Raw genomic sequence first — 17,019 nt, forward strand, 5'->3', positions numbered from 1 at the left:
CACTGATCTAGAAGATTTATGCACTAAACTTCTTTAGACATGCTGACAGTTACCCAGAACGAAAAAAGAAAGAAAGCATAATTCAGTTAGAAACTGATCAAGTGGTTCGCGAAATTCTAAAAATAATTTCAGCCATAGAATTAAACACATTTTCCAACATTTTCATTGGGCCAACTTTACCAATTCTAATGTGAGTGTGGTGGGAGATTATGATTTCCCGACGAACAGTTTCCCTTTGGTAAGTTAGAGCAAGTTATTTAAAGTTTGAAGTTTATCGTCAACTAATTATCCCTTCTAGCAGTTCGGTTACCATTTTGGTAAAGATGTTTTTGTTGTCCATGGTATGAGTTCATTTACACGGAGTAATTAAACAGTTTTTGGTCTCCTGTCTACAGGTGCTCCACTAATAATTATTCAACTAATAATTACTTTGACAGTTTAAAAACAAAAAAATGAAATGAAAATAACTTTTCTGGACTCAAATTCACAGAACACATTTTGCAGCTCAATTAAGAAACTTTAGCACGATTACTTTACTATCTCATTACAAGTGAAACTAGAAAAAAATCAACCACGACCCTCCACAATAATGGCTTCGAAAGATAACAAAATGAAATTGAAACGCCATTGTGTTTTGACGTGAATACGTCTTTAAATTTGCTATCATACGGAGGCAATCCAAAAAAACCTAATGATAACAAAATCGGGGGGATACAGTTTGGCATTATAGTTTCGAATCTATCGTCTACATCCAAAATTAAATTAGACCACTGGATAGCTAAAGGGTCAAAGAATTCATTACGATAAGCGAGGACTGTGACGCATCGCGCACGGTGGAGGGGGGAAGCGCCGCGCCATTTTGAGATCATTTTGCTGTGTATCGAGATTTGCAATTAGTATAACTTTTGACTCGGAGAAGCTACGATGTTCGTTTAAGTTTTAATCGTCAGCTGTGGTCACAATCTATGGATTGTATTAGTGTAAAATAGTGACTGTGAATATAATCTCCTTAACAAAAACTTACAGTTTAAAATGTTAAGTATAAGGGTTGTTTAAACGCCAAAAGGTACACAAATCAGCTAGAACCCAATATTTCATTCATGCTTAGTGGATATAATTTAAGTAATTTTGCTGCATTAACTTTTCCTTCACATTTTTTAGAATTTATTAGATGTCACAGACCCTTATGCTGGCCATTTTCATCTACAAAATATATGTTCAAGTAGCACTGTAGATTGACTGTAATATCTAGTTATTTATAATAATCAAACTATTAATTACAGGTTAAAAAGAAAAACGTCATAAAAAATTAAAAAAAATTATGAGGCTAAAAAATTCAAAACCTTTTTTTTTAAAAAAAACACCAACATACATCAACGATTTTGTTTATTTTATTTTTAAATAAAAATCGTCGGTTTAAGTTCATTCTTCGATTAAAGTAATTGTTATTGTATGAAGTAGTCAAACGTTTATAATAACTCCTTAACAAAAACTTACAGTTTTAAAAGTTAAGTATAAGGGTTGATTAAACGCCAAAAGGTACACAAATCAGCAGTTCCCAACATTTCATTAATACTTCATTGATATAATTTAAGTAATTTTACTGCATTAACTTTTCCTTCACATTTTTTAGAATTTATTAGATGTCACAGACCCTTATGCTGGCCATTTTCGTCTACAAAATATTTACTCAAGTAGCACACCATTTAACTTAGATTGACTGTAATATCTATTTATCTATAATAATCAAACTATTAATCACAGGTGAAAAAAAAAACGTTATAAAAAATATAAAAAAAATAAGAGGCTAAAAAGTTCTTAAACTTTTTTTACATCAATGATTTTATGCATTTATTTTTATTTTTAAATAAAAATCATTGGTTTAAGTTCATTCTTCGATTAAAGTAATTGTTATTTTATGTTGTAGTCAAACGTTTGTAATAATAAGTAATAAATAATCTGGCTTTATCGCAAATAATATAGTTTTCTTCAATTACATTCTCAATCTAGGTGTTCTTCCCACAATGTTATATATATGTAATATAAAATAAAGAAAATAAAGATATGCATATTTTTAGGACAGCTAATCATTCCAGTATTTTACCATAAGTAAAATTAGGGGGACTAAATTAAATTACAATTGAGAAATGAGTAAATATTGTTGAATAATCTACTTGTTATTAACTGTATGTTATTTGTGCTCACGAATATTTCGGTAAGACGAATTCAAGACTGAAATATTGTTTTGAATCTTCCGTGATTGAAATTTAAAAAGTGGCCGACTCTAACTTTGTTTTTTTCTACTTTAACATGCATGTATATGTGACTACTCAGAATAATTCATCACTCATTTTATCATAATTATAATAAAAAAATATTATGAATGAACTGGCCAGCATAAGGGTCTGTGACATCTAATAAATTCTAAAAAATGTGAAGGAAAAGTTAATGCAGTAAAATTACTTAAATTATATCAATGAAGTATTAATGAAATGTTGGGAACTGCTGATTTGTGTACCTTTTGGCGTTTAATCAACCCTTATACTTAACTTTTAAAACTGTAAGTTTTTGTTAAGGAGATTTTTGTACCTTTTGGATAGATTTTCCTTTTTGTCTATTTGCAAAGTTACGTCTGCTTTACAGATCTTTTAAAATTTGGAATAAGCTATTCTATCATTATAACCTGATAAGGTGTTAAATCGGAACCGTAACTACCACTGGAGAGATCTTTTTAAAGAATGATTATAGTTGCGGTCCCCAAACCATCCTCAATAACCATTTTTTTGAGAAAGCGTTTTGAATAAAATAGGAAGGTATTTGTACGTAAATAGCAAAATTAAACTGCGATTTCAGTACTTCCTTTTAAGAGGAGCAAGAAAAATAAACTGCGATTACAGTACTTCTCCCTAAAAGGCAAAGATTTTGAATCGAACGACAATTCATTGATGTAAATCGGTTCACTCATTGATAATTTTAACGATTGCAGTACTTCCTCTTAGTAGGTGTAAGAGCATGATGGCACTTCACAGCCACGTAGAGGAGCTTTAATCACTTCTTCGTGCTAAATTTTATCAAAATCGGACTAAGCTTTGTAGAAATATTGGTAATAATAGTTTTAGAAAGGGCCTTATTTGGGTGGGGCGAACTCCCCTCCTTATGAGGCATAGCGTCGAGACTTTTAAAGTGCAAATCTGTACAAAATTTCGATTCGAATGACACTTCATTCATGAAAATCGGTTCACGTGTCGATAATTTGAAACGATTGCTATACTTCCCCTTAACAAGTGTAAGAGCAGATCGTCGCTTTATTGTTAGGTAGGGGAGCCCTAACCCTATCATCCTACCAAATTTTATCAAAATCGGGCCAAGATTTACAGAGTAATTAGTAATAATAATTTTGGAGGGGGCCTTACATAAAGGGGGCTAACTCCTCTCCCATTCGATGCACAGGGCCGAGACCCCCAAAAGGCACATCTACATAAAATTCCCAATCGAATGACACCTCATTCATGAAAATCGGTTCACGCGTTTAGGCGCTACGTTGTTTACAAAAAAGGTAACAACAAGAACAACAAGAACAACAAGAAGAAGAACAAGAACAAGAACATTTTTTGAAAAAGCGGTTTTTGCTCATTTTCGGCAACTTTTTTCTCGAAACCTATTAGATCTGGGTGGTTGCAAAAAAATTACAGTTATGAAGGAGGGTTTGGAGTAAGATTTAAAGAAAATTTGGGAATTTTATCTTTTATAGAAAAAGAGAAAAAAATTGTCAAAGTTGGGTGTTTTTCAACGTTACGCTTTTTCGTGCAGTTTTTGATGGTCAACCCTTATACAACTGTCCTACCGGACAGTTTTAATAGGTAATAATTATCTGGCTTTATCGCAAATAATATAGTTTTCTTCAATTACATTCTCAATCTAGGTATTCATCCCACAATGTTGTATATATGAAATATAAAATAAATAAGATGCATATTTTTAGGACAGCTAATTATTCCAGTATTTTACTATAAGTAAAATTAGGGGGACTAAATTAAATTACAATTGAGAAATCAATAATTGTTGTTGAATAATCTACTTGTTATAACTGTGTGTTATTTGTGCTCACGAATATTTCGGTAAGACGAATTCAAGACAGGAGCCGACTCTAACTTTGTCTTTACTTTAACATGCATGTACATATTATATGTGATTTATCATAATTATAACAAAAAATATTATAAATGAAGTGGCCAGCATAAGGGTCTGTGACATCTAATAAATTCTAAAAAATATTAATGAAAATCAATGCAGTAAAATTACTTAAATATTAATGAAGAATTAATGAAATGTTGGGTGCTTGCTGATTTGTGTACCTTTTGGCGTTTAATCAACCCTTATACTTAACATTTTAAACTGTAAGTTTTTGTTAAGGAGATTTTTGTACCTTTTGGATAGATTTTCCTTTTTGTCTATTTTGTAAAGTTACATATCTGCTTTACAGATTTTTTTAAAATTTGGAATAAGCAATTCTATCATTATAACCTGATAAGGTGTTAAGTCGGAACCGTAACTACCACTGGAGAGATCTTTTTAAATAATGATTATAGTTACAGTCCCTAAACCATCCACAATAACAATTATTTTGAAAAAGCGTTTTGAATAACATAGGAAGGTATTTGTACGTAAATAGCAAAATTAAACTGCGATTTCAGTAATTCCTTTTAAGAGGAGTAAGAAAAATAAACTGCGATTGCAGTACTTCTAGGCAAAGAGGCAAAGATTTTTTAATCGAACGACAATTTATTGATTTAAATCGGTTCACTCATTGATCATTTAAACGATTGCAGTACTTCCTCTTAGTAGGTGCAAGTGCATGATGGCACTTCACAGCCATGTAAAGGAGCTTTAACCACTTATTCGAGCTGAACTTTATCAAAATCGAACTAAGCGTTATAGAAATATTGGTAATAATAGTTTTAGAAAGGGCCTTACCTGGGTGGGGCAAACTCCCCTCCTTATGAGGCATAGCGTCGAGACTTTTAAAGTGCAAATCTGTACAAAATTTCGATTCGAATGACACTTCATTCATGAAAATAGCTTCACGTGTCGATAATTTGAAACGATTGCTATACTTCCCCTTAACAAGTGTAAGAGCAGATCGTCGCTTTAATGTTACGTAGGAAAGCCATAACCCTATCATCCTACCAAATTTTATCAAAATCGGGCCAAGATTTACAGAGTAATTAGTAATAATAATTTTAGAGGGGGCCTTACATAAAGGGGGCTATCTCCTCTCCTATTCGATGTGCAGCATCGAGACCCCCAAAAGGCACATCTACATAAAATTCCGAATCGAATGACACCTCATTCATGAAAATCGGTTCTCGCGTTTAGGCGCTACGCAGTTTACAAAAAAGGTAACAACAACAAGAAGAAGAAGAAGAAGAAGAACAACAACAATTTCTGAAAAAGCCGTTTTTGCTCATTTACGGTCACTTTTTTCTCGAAATCTATTAGATCTGGGTTGTTGCAAAAAATTCCAGTTATAAAGGAGGGTTTGCCCTACATTTTAAAGAAAATTTGGGAATTTTATCTTTTATAGAAAAAGAGAAAAAAATTGTCAAAGTTGGGTGTTTTTCAACGTTACACTTTTTCGTGCAGTTTTTGACGATCAACCCTTATACAACTGTCCTACCGGACAGTTTTAATAAGGTGTTAGAATAAAAAAATATTATCAAAAATATATAATGTCGGCCTATACGCGTCGAAAAGCCAAAACCAAATACAGAGATCGTATACGGTTGGAAAGGGCTTCTCAAGAACAATCGAATGGTAATAATAAAAACACCATATGACCGAGTCAAGCTGTGCCTAGGAACGTAAAAGAATGAATGCGGCCGAGCGGATCAACGACGTCGGTGTCAGAGTCACATCTGCACCTGGGGCCGGTTGAAATTATGGCAAGTGGATGATGAAATCGCTTACTACATCGATAACGGACTGCATAGACATAGATTTGTGTTCGATGGTCGATTTGTTTCCTTGATTTCATCCTAAATACATAAATAAAAATATTTTAGGATAAAAAATATAACCCGTTACGTATTCACGTACAACACACGGCCGTGTCCTTGATGCAGCCACAGTTGGTTTGTGTTTACTACTAAATGTGAACTTGACCGGAAAAGCTTGAAATATATTGATTAGTTTTAAGAAAACCTTGGAAGGAAAATTGTGTTTGATATTCAAGCTACAAAATTCACCATTTTCCAATTACATGCATATGGCAGTCCATTAAGGAAATTAATCTGGTTTGAACTTCTCAAACAATATTCATTGAGCTAGCCAGAGACAGACATTGCTCAAAAGCTGTTGGGTGGCTGGCCAAATACTTAGTTAGATTATCCTTGGGGAACTAGAAACTTATCTGTGGGAATCTCACATTGCAGGGAAACTTGGTGGAGTTGCGGGTATATGTCCTGAACTGAGACGGGAGCAACCTTAGTGCTCTGGTGGTAGGAGTCTTGTAAGACGGGCGGAACTGAGCGGTTTGTTTCGTCTCAAGAATGTACAGCGAATTGGTGGTTACCTCGTGTTTGGTAACCAGGCAAGAATGGGCTACGTAATAGAATGCGAGAGAATTAAGAATAACTTTTGACGTAAATACGTCTTTAAATTTGCTATCATATGGAGGCAATGCAAAAAACCTAATGATACAGTTTGGCATTATAGTTTCGAATCTATCGTCTACATCCAAAATTAAATTAGACCACTGGATAGCTGAAAGGATCAAAGAATTAATTACGATAAGCGAGAACTGTGACGCATCGCGTGCGTTGGAGGGGGAAGCGCCGCCATTTTGAGATCATTTTGCTGCGTATCGAGATTTGCAATTAGTATAACTTTTTTTTTGCATTGTTTAAAGTGGCAAGCGCCGAACAGAGTAAAGACTATGAAAAGAGGGTTATTGTAACTCTCTGGCTGCAGACTTGGAATTTCTAAACATATGATTATGGACATGATTAGTTTGTAGAATCTCGCAGCTGACCGTATGGTAGTAATATTGGTTTGTTGTTTTTTTGCAGCACACTGATGAACAACAACGAGCTGGAGGGTTTCGAGTCCGCTGTGTTTCGAGACATGCCAACTCTTTCTACAATGTCAGTAAATATTATTTATATATATATTTTTTAAATTTAAGATGCGTCATTGGCGCCCGGAGCCTTTTTTTATCCAGTGCGCTGCGGTTTCCGGGCAGTGCGATCTCTCGTTGCAGACAGAAAGAAGATTCTAGAACAGAGGAAATCACTTAATATTAAAATCATTATCATAAAGTAATTGTTGGTCTTCTGCTTTCCCCAAGTAGTAGGGGAAGAAAACTTGCGTGACTTAGTCTCACGACTTCTTGCTTGGCTTTAATATGAGCTTGCCGTAATGGATGGACTTCTGGAGGGGAGCCTAACCTTTTGTTTTTTTTTTCATTTAATTGAGGTCAAAGAATAGGGGGGAAAAACCCACCTTGATGATACTAATCTTAGAAGAGACTGCACAGATACTAAAAGTTGCACAAGAAGTGTGTGGGTAGCTCGAGAAAGAGTTGAAGGATCAAAAGTTGGGAGGTCAAAAGTTGGGATGAGATGATCGTAAAATGTCCATCCATCTTTCTGCTCAAAACAAAGCATAACCTCAAAATAACCTCTCACAATAATCTCAAAACTTTAGATAATAAACATGGACGTGACTTTGTGACGTCACATTTCCCCCCATCCACCCTCGTCCCAACCATCAACACAAGTAATGTTTTCCAAGTTGTTGATGCTATATTATTAAATAATATTATGTAAAAGTGCCAACAGAGGGTGCTGACGACAACTCTATACAACCTGAATGTTAGGGTTAGGTTACAGTCTGGGAAGGTTCTGCATGTGTTTGGAGTGTTTACATTACTTAGTTCGTTTGAGTACTTACGTAGTGTTCTGAGACGGTTACATATTAACCTAGTAATTTAATTATTCTTTTCAAGTAATATATTGTTCTAATTATTTATGTACCATATTGTATTTCTTTGTATAGTTTTTTTTTTTTCTTTTTCTGGCATCGGCTTCCGCCATACAGCCAGCATCGTCTAGGTGCTTATCACTAGAATATCACTCACTCTCCATTCTAACTTATAAATGCATTCGCTTCACACATTCATCGTTCTACTATATACCGCTATTTACATAAACTACTGCTAATGGATGGAGCAGCACTCTGTGCTCCTGCCATCCTTATAGCTTAACCAAAATTAAAATCACCGCAATCCTTCTCTAAGCATTTTCTTCCATTCATTCTAATTCGGCTATAGCTTTTAAATACATTCATATTTCTGTAGCTAGCTCTGCTACAGATTTAAGCACATAGATGTCGGTGGAGAAAATTATGTCTTCGTAGCGAAATGGTGCATCTAAATACCTGTATATATCGTCAAACATTCGTTTCCTTTCTACTACATAACGTGGATATATCATTATTATATGTTTGAAATCTTCCTCCTCATTGCAATCTACGCAAAGATGGTTGGATATTTTTGTATTAATTTACAAAATTGTAAATTAACAAAAGGTTTTTGATAGCTGCATTTGTTCTGTACTGCTCTATGGTAGTGAAATCTGGGCGCTTAGGTACACTGACCAGATTGAGGTGGTACAGACAAAGCTCATCAAGTCATTGTTCTTTTGGCAACGTAATACTCCAGGTTATATGGTCAGAATAGAGACTGAAAGAGTCAAATTAAAGTATTTTGTTTTTAAACGTGCGCTGAACTGGTTGATCAAGCTGTTAGGTATGCTTAGAGACAGGCTACCGAAACTCTGTTATAATAAATTATTATAATTGGACAGTTCAAATGCTAACATTGTAAAATATAACTGGGTATCCCAGATCAAGAATTACTTTTTTAACCTCGGTTATGAATGGTTGTGGTACAAACAGGATGCCAGTTTAATAGAAAAATTTAAAGAAAAAATACTGTGCGACCTGGAGCAACATTTAATTACTGACGATTTGGTTAGAATTAATAATTCTACTTATAGTTCAGTTTACAGTTTGATAGCTGATCAAAATTTTAATTTATATTTGAGGGTCAATGTTTCATTTGAAATTACAAGGGCAATCAGTCAAGTTAGAATGGCTTCAGACAACTTGTGTGTTACGAGCGTCGTTTGAAAAGTCCGTGCAAAGTCAGAGAGATAGCACCACTGGCGCGTATCGAGGTTATGTTTAGTTAGTAGCATCTCTTGGAAGAACACACACCAAGTTTCAGCCAGATCGGTCTATTTCTTTGTGTTTGGCATTCGTTTGAATCGAGGAAGTCGAGTGATTTTCAACAAATGGACGAAAAAGAATTTCGTGTGTTGATTAAACACTACTTTATGAAAGGCAAAACGCCTCAGGAGACTAAAGAGAAGCTTGATAAACATTATGGTGACTCTGCACCTTCGATTAGAACAGTTTATAAGTGGTTTCAAAATTTTCGGAGTGGCCATATGGGCACAAGTGACGCTGAACGTTCTGGACGCCCTGTTGAGGTTACTACTCCAGAAATCATTGATAAAATCCATGATATGGTGATGGATGACAGAAGAATGAAGGTGCGTGAGATTGCTAGTGCTGTGGGCATCTCGAATGAACGGGTACATAATATTTTGCATCAACATTCGGACATGACAAAGCTATCCGCAAGATGGGTGCCGCGATTGCTCACGCTTGACCAAAAACGAAATCGTGTGAAGTGTTGCAAGGACGGTTTGCAGCTGTTCCAGAAGAATCCGCAGGACTTTAAGCGTCGTTTCGTCACTGTGGATGAAACATGGATACATCACTACACTCCTGAGACCAAAGAACAATCTAAACAATGGGTTACCAAGGGGGAATCTGCGCCAAAAAAGGCAAAGACCGTTCCTTCGGCTGGAAAGATTATGGCGACTGTCTTTTGGGATTCGCAAGGAATAATCCTCATCGACTATCTGGAAAAGGGTAAAACTATTACAGGTGCATATTATTCATCGTTATTGGACCGTTTGAAAACCGAGCTGCAAGAAAAACGCCCACGATTGGCCCACAAAAAAAAGTCCTTTTCCATCACGACAACGCACCAGCTCACACCTCAGCAGTTGTGGTCGCAAAATTAATGGAAATAGGGTTCCAACTCGTTTCACATCCCCCCTATTCTCCAGACTTGGCTCCCTCGGACTACTATTTGTTCCCCAATATGAAGAAATGGCTGACGGGAAAAAGATTTTATTCAAACGAGCAGGTGATTGCAGAAACGAATGGCTATTTTTCAGACTTGGACAAATCCTATTATTCGGAAGGGATCAACAAACTAGAGCAGCGTTGGACGAAGTGTATAAGCCTAAAAGGAGACTATGTTGAAAAATAAAAAAAGTTTACCCCAAAAAATTAAGTAGTTTTTATTTTTGCACGGACTTTTCAAACGACCCTCGTATCTACACTAAAGGGAACCGTTATGAAATTAACTGTCTTGAACTTTGTCCAGTGTGTAACTACGAAAAAGAGAACTTGGCTCATATTTTTATCAACTGTCCGGGCTACATTGTAATGAGGCAAAAATACCTTTCCAAATATTTTCCACTAACTGCCGAAAATGTACTAATTTTTAAAAACAAATCTCATAGTATAAATGTCTATAAATTTATTATTGCTTGTCTAGATTTAAGGAAATCTTTGTTAGACGTCTAGTTCTGTTTTATTTTCATTTTAAAAAAAAAGAATAATTTGTTTTAGTTTGTTTTTTAGTTTGAAGTATTTTTATTTTTTGAACTTTACAGTGATGTTTAGATTTTTATCTGTTCTATTATTATCAAATATTAAATTTGTAAATATTAATATTATTACTTTTGCATGTAGTTTAAGCAGAAATGCAAATCACATTACCACTCACCATCTATATGTACAAATGTGTATTTCTATAGATGTAAAATAAAATAATAAATAATAATAATACAAAATTGTAATCTTTTCAGAATAATAAAGCCTGTTTCAAAAACCATCTTTTTCAAACTGTCCACACACATGTATATTACAGGTAGTGGGGGTGAAGTAACGGGTCCAAATGTGGTGGGGGGTTGCTATTTCTAACCTGACCTAGGTAAGCGGGATTGGCTTGGGTCAAAGGTTTATCATTTCCATTCAACAAACGGGTTTTCTTTTTGTTTACAAATTTGTCTGTGTGTATCGCGTTGTGCAGGATGAGCTTTTAGGCAGCTAAACAGGAAGTACCCCCTCCCTTTACAAAAAATTTTGTCTTCCATTTTTTAAAGAGAGTTTCTTCTAGATGGCTCCTCCTAATTTTCTACAAACTTGGCTATACATATTGTTGCCATTTTGGTGTAAATGTACAGTTCTAGCACTTAAACAGACTTAAATGAATCGTTAAAACACCGAGATCGAAGAAAAATGACCTTACCGGAACTACAGCAAGTCTTTTACACTTGCCCTCCATATTTACTCTTGTGGTGTCTACACTACTTCCTTCAGCTGATTTATCGAAGAGAATTGTGAAAGTTTGATCAATGAGAAGGCACGCGTGCATTCCTTTAAGAGAAGCATCAATTTTCCAGCCGGCTCGTCCAGTCAGGAGTTCCAGAGCATCTCCTTTTCTTCTCTTCCTGTAATGGACCCAGCCACTTTTCCACTACCGCTCATTGTTGGATTCGACTTCCTGTAAAAGCCATTACTGTTACATGATGTTCGTGTCACTACTATTTTATTCTTCTAACCAACAGCAAGCTGTACACTGGACTTCTCGCTTCACAGTCTCCTACAGACTCAAAAAGATTTATGTATCTTTTCTTTTAGATGGAATCTTCACATGTTCCTAGTACAAAAAAGTTGAGAAAAATGTATTTTTTTCAAGGCTACTACCAAATTAGGTGTCACGGGCAAAGGCGACTACCAATTAAAAACATTAAATAGAGTCCCAAGATCTAGACTGGGGTATCGAACCCGTTCCACAATACATCGTAGCGGGCCTCACCTCTAACCATTCGGCTATTGTGGCGCCCCAGAATTTCATGGAACAAATCTTAGATCACAATGTGAACACGTAATCGAGAGAGGGCGCTGTCTCAGACAATGTCCGATTCATTTGGTTAGTTGAAGATTTAGAGCCATTCTGATAGATGCAGTGAATAAAATTCAATACCAACACCCAGGTGTATCGCCAGGTTGTTCTGAATATGTCTATATCGCATAAATATCCAGGCGCTGTTATCAGATCATGGATAAATTTAGCATACAGAACACGTAGTTTATTAACTGCAGACGTTATGTAGTGACACGAGCATTGTTGATCTACCTGGAGCTAAGCAAGAGACTGAGCTAGGATGTGTGCTTAGTACTTTAGAGGCGGCAGCTGTTGGCGAAGCTTGAAAGCTTTTAAGGGAAACGTGCTGCTGTAATTTCTGCATCCCCCCCTCTATATTGCGAGCAAGGTCGCTAATGAATTCTCAACATGCCACCTACTTCCTGAGCTCTTCTCACGGTGGCGAAAGGAAGGAAGCAGGAACAAACAATGTGGTTGGATAATACACGCGCACAACTTCCACAATTAGAATCACAATAACTGCTAATACTTTATTATAATTTTAATCTACAGAATTTCCTTAAAACCAAAAGTTTTGCTGGTGGGTTCGTGGAACACCAAATAATTCCCTGCATTGTCAAGAATCCCTGTAGACTGCTTTTTAGATGGTATGGGTATGAAGTTGTGAAGCTGGGATATCCACAACGAGACGCCTTGTTCCCTCAGAACAAATGGCTGCTCTACTTCCTCCCTAAAAGGAAATCGGAAAATTATAAGAAGATTCAACCAATTCGATGGAAAAATTTTGAAGAAAATTTAAATCTTACTTTCATAAAACTTAGTTTTTTGATAACCTAAGTAATAATTAGACGCGGCGATGTGGGACTTTTTTGACCTGGTCGAGCTTTCTCCGATTTCCATTCTCAAGAAATTCTCTCTAATCAGCTGAAAAACATTTCTTCGGAGTCCATGAACAGAAAACTAGTATTTCCGGTGGCACTCAATTGGTAATGAAACGCAATACTTCCGCTTAATAGCGTGAGAGAGGTAGTGATCTTTTCTTGAAGCGAACTTCAAGATAACGACTTCATTCTAAAAAAAAAAAACAGTGTTTTCTTTCGTTCTAATCGGTTTCCAATATTCGTCCATTGTCAGTGCTACACCATCAGTGCTATGGTAACTATTTGATATATACGTAAATACTAATCAAATTTGATTTCACAAACATTGAAGATATGATAATTCGAAGCCATAAGCATGCCAAGATCAATGAAATAGTTGCCATTGACCGCATCGTCCAACATTAATATTCCCCAGCAGGCATTCCATGTAACTATGTTAATTAATACAATATTCCTCATTTACAGATACATATTCCACGCTCCCAAATTAAAATATCTGGAAGATGAGTTGTTCCAAGTGGATCTTCCTCGACTCAGAGTTCTGTAAGTATTACTAGTAGTAATTATCTTTCGACTTATTTACCACTTATTTTCTGGTATATAGAGAATGTTATTGTTTACAGATGTTTAAAATTTCATAATGATTTGATGAGTGCGAAAGGAGAAGTTGGAACTTAAATTTGGAGCATGTTTAAAACTATGAAAATCGATTTTATATTAACTATGAAAATCGATATTATATTAACTATGAAAATCGATATTATATTAACTATGAAAATCGATATTATATTAACTATGAAAATCGATATTATATTAACTATGAAAATCGATATTATATTAACTATGAAAATCGATGCTATATGAACTATGAAAATCTATATTAACTGTGAAAATCTATATCGGTTTTTTGAATTATTTTTTCCTAAAATGGTTTGCAGCTATTTTCCTACATCTTATCAACATATATAGTTTGACAAGTTTTGTTTTACAAATTTTTCTAGGGAAGTTTATTTTTTGACATGTTCTTTTTTTTGTGGTTATAATTTTATGTACTGATGGTGGGAAAGAGCGCTGACAATCATGTCGGCTCTTTTAGGAACCTCAAGGTACTTATTGTTTCTGAGACCATTAGAACGTTTTGGAATTAATTACTTATATTTTTATTTATTATTGGAAATCAAAGCTGTAAGAGTGTATTAGATAGAATCATTTTAAATAAATTAGCTGTTATTCAGTTAAATAGATTTTCAACATTCTAGCTTATATTAATTAGGTTATACAAACTTTGTTGTTATTAATTTGATTTACAATGAAACAGTTGGCAGTCCTGTTACTTGAGACAAAAACAATAGGAGCTATGTTAACCTTCAAAGTTATAGTTTATGTTACATTGTTATTTTCTCTTGTTTTAATTAGTGTTTATTAATTATTTTTATTTATAAATATTTCAATTTAATCAGGATCATCCAAACAGATTTTTTATAATGAATTGTGGGTGACGCAATAGGAGAGTGGGTAGAGGCAGAGTGCTGTTAATAAAACTTAAATAGTAAGTAAAAATCGCGATTAATTCGTATAGCTTTGATAACTTAACAGTTGATCATTCAAAACAGATAACCTATAAATTTTTATTCGATTAAATTACAGATAAAACGTAATGGCTAATAGTTTATTCGTTAATGGAATCCTTAGAATATCAGTTCTGAGAAGTAATGTGATCGAGCTCCTTCTAAGTACAGTACCAGTTCAGCATTACGCTTATATTTTAAAATTAAGAGTTTTTAAGAGAATGAGTTAGAACTTTGTAAATTGGAGTGGGAAAAAGTCGTGTGAGGGTACAGCAAAATATTTTTTCCTCCACCATTTTTTAGAATATTGATGTTTGCGAAAAGGATAGGGGCAAACTAATTGGTATCTCTTGCTCTAAAGTAGCGGTAGCTAATAATGGAGTAAACGTTGGCAATCGTACAAGTGTAAATCATAAGACTGATGTTTATTGTATAAAAGAGAAATGTAATTTAGTTTGTGGTGAAATCTTACACGTGGAGATGTAATTTAATGTAGATTGTGTGATAAAGGGCACAGAATTGATGCTATTCAATGGCGTTAACCGCACATTTATAATGATTATGAAATATTCCACTCTGGTTTAGTGGGTGAATTCTAGATGCGCAGAAACGAAGAACTAGAGACCAGCTGGGTGATTTCGAACAACTTCCATTTATCATAGTTCTCGTAGTTCTAACTTATACAATTTCATCAAATATGGATTCCTTTAATTATATGTATTTACTTCTTATTCACTACAAACAATTTCTATAAACCGTACATAATACTGTAGTGATACTCTAGAGCAGTGCTTCCCTACGTAGAAGTGTGCCCATGGCAAAAAATTAAGATTCATTGCTACTGTATACAACTTGTAGTTAATTGTATTGACAGAGAACGGTAATGATTGGGTTTGTTAATAATGTTAACAGCCTGCCACGAAAACTTGGTATTTTTGTAGGATTGTAATAGTGTTGCTATTACAGCACTAGTTGAGCATAATATGTCATCTTAAAATGAAATGGGAGCATTTCAGTTCCGGTGTGCCGTCTACTGTTTGGTATCTTCTGACTACTGTGCCATGACCAGATAAAAGGTTGGGAAGCACTGCTCTAGAGGAAAGCGGTGAGAGAATAGAATTTTCCTACGAATCATTGCCGTTTTTGAGATTATGAAAAAAGTGACCAACCAAAGTAGACTTAAACAAGATGTTGAAATCAAGGAACAAAGAGTAAAAAAATCTCCCCTTAAACAAAAACCTACAGTTTAAAAAGTTAAGTATAAAGGTTGATTTAACGACAAAAGGTACACAAACCAGCTAGTACCCAACATTTCATTCACACTGCAGCTCATAATGTCAGCCATTTAGAAATGTACGCAAAAAGCTTATATGTTTCAGTCAAATTCTATAACTATTAGTAATTTTACTGCATTTAATTTTCATTAATATTGTTTAGAAGTTATTAGATGTTTTACAGACAGACCCTTATACTGGGTCATTTTCTTATACAACGTGTATGTTCAGCAAAGTGTAGCACCCAATTAACTTATATTGATTGTCATACAAGGTATCATACTATTAATCATATAATCTTTAAATATCGATTAATAACCGCCCAATGTGACGTTCAAAATGGCTGTGAATAGTAGGTGAAACATGACCAGCAATTTGCTTTTCCCTTATTTTCACAACAAAATACCCATTTTTTCCAATTTCCTGTTTACTCTTACACTATTAGTGTGGAAAACAAGGCATTAAGCTGGAAAAATCTTTTATTTTTCATGTTTTTATCGAGATAAGATTTTATTGCATATTTTGCTTCTTCATCAAATACCTACGGGGGAAAAATCAGTGAAAAAATTTAAACTATTATTTTTAATAGAAATAATTACCAATAAAGATCTGGCCAATCACAGTGAAGAATGGAAGTGTGAAAAGTAGGTTGGTTGAAGAGCCAATCAGAAGCGAGAACGTTTTGTTAAACCACGCCTACACTCACATATGTCACCACGCCCTCCTTTGGCCCGTAATAAAATGGAAGATCTGTATTTTTTACTTTCTATTACTTTTGATAAATGCAGTCCCAATACAAATGAATACTTGTAAAGAAATTTTATAATTTTATAATACTTGAAGAATAAAAATTTCCATTTTAATGTTTTTTTCAAAAAGTCATTTAAATTTAAAAAAAAACAATAACAATGAAAGTGCTTCAGTATCAGGCAAAATGGAAATTTAGAAAAACCTTATTTAACCTCTCCTAAAATGAGAATTCACGATGGTGCTATGTAGGTCTAGTAAGTCACCAACACGATAGTTAAATGTGAATGTAAGGGCGAACCTATGTTGGTTTAATGAATCGATTGCTTTTGAAGTCCAAGTCGGTAAAAAATTAATCGAAAAGTTTTGGTTGGAAATGCTTGAGAAAGGTGGCCTCGCCAAAACGTGGTTCGAACCATTAGTTGATAAGTCATATAGTGAGTGAATCAATTTGATTA

General features: G+C 34.6%; 1 protein-coding gene across 5 annotated transcripts in view; it reads left to right on the forward strand.

The window, feature by feature from the left end:
* Window positions 1-17,019, forward strand: part of LOC141462234 (lutropin-choriogonadotropic hormone receptor-like) — a 149,854-nt gene that overhangs the window by 90,753 nt on the left and 42,082 nt on the right. For all 5 annotated transcript variants that reach the window (XM_074143921.1, XM_074143923.1, XM_074143922.1 and 2 more), the window contains 2 exons: window positions 7,068-7,142; window positions 13,438-13,515. In XM_074143921.1, coding sequence (XP_074000022.1) covers window positions 7,068-7,142; window positions 13,438-13,515 — 153 coding nt within the window. The remainder of the gene's footprint in view (window positions 1-7,067; window positions 7,143-13,437; window positions 13,516-17,019) is intronic.

This window comes from Rhodnius prolixus, unplaced genomic scaffold (assembly GCF_049639745.1).
Source record: "Rhodnius prolixus isolate KJV_2025 unplaced genomic scaffold, Rpr scaffold_18, whole genome shotgun sequence".
Classification (NCBI taxonomy): Eukaryota; Metazoa; Arthropoda; class Insecta; order Hemiptera; family Reduviidae; genus Rhodnius; species Rhodnius prolixus.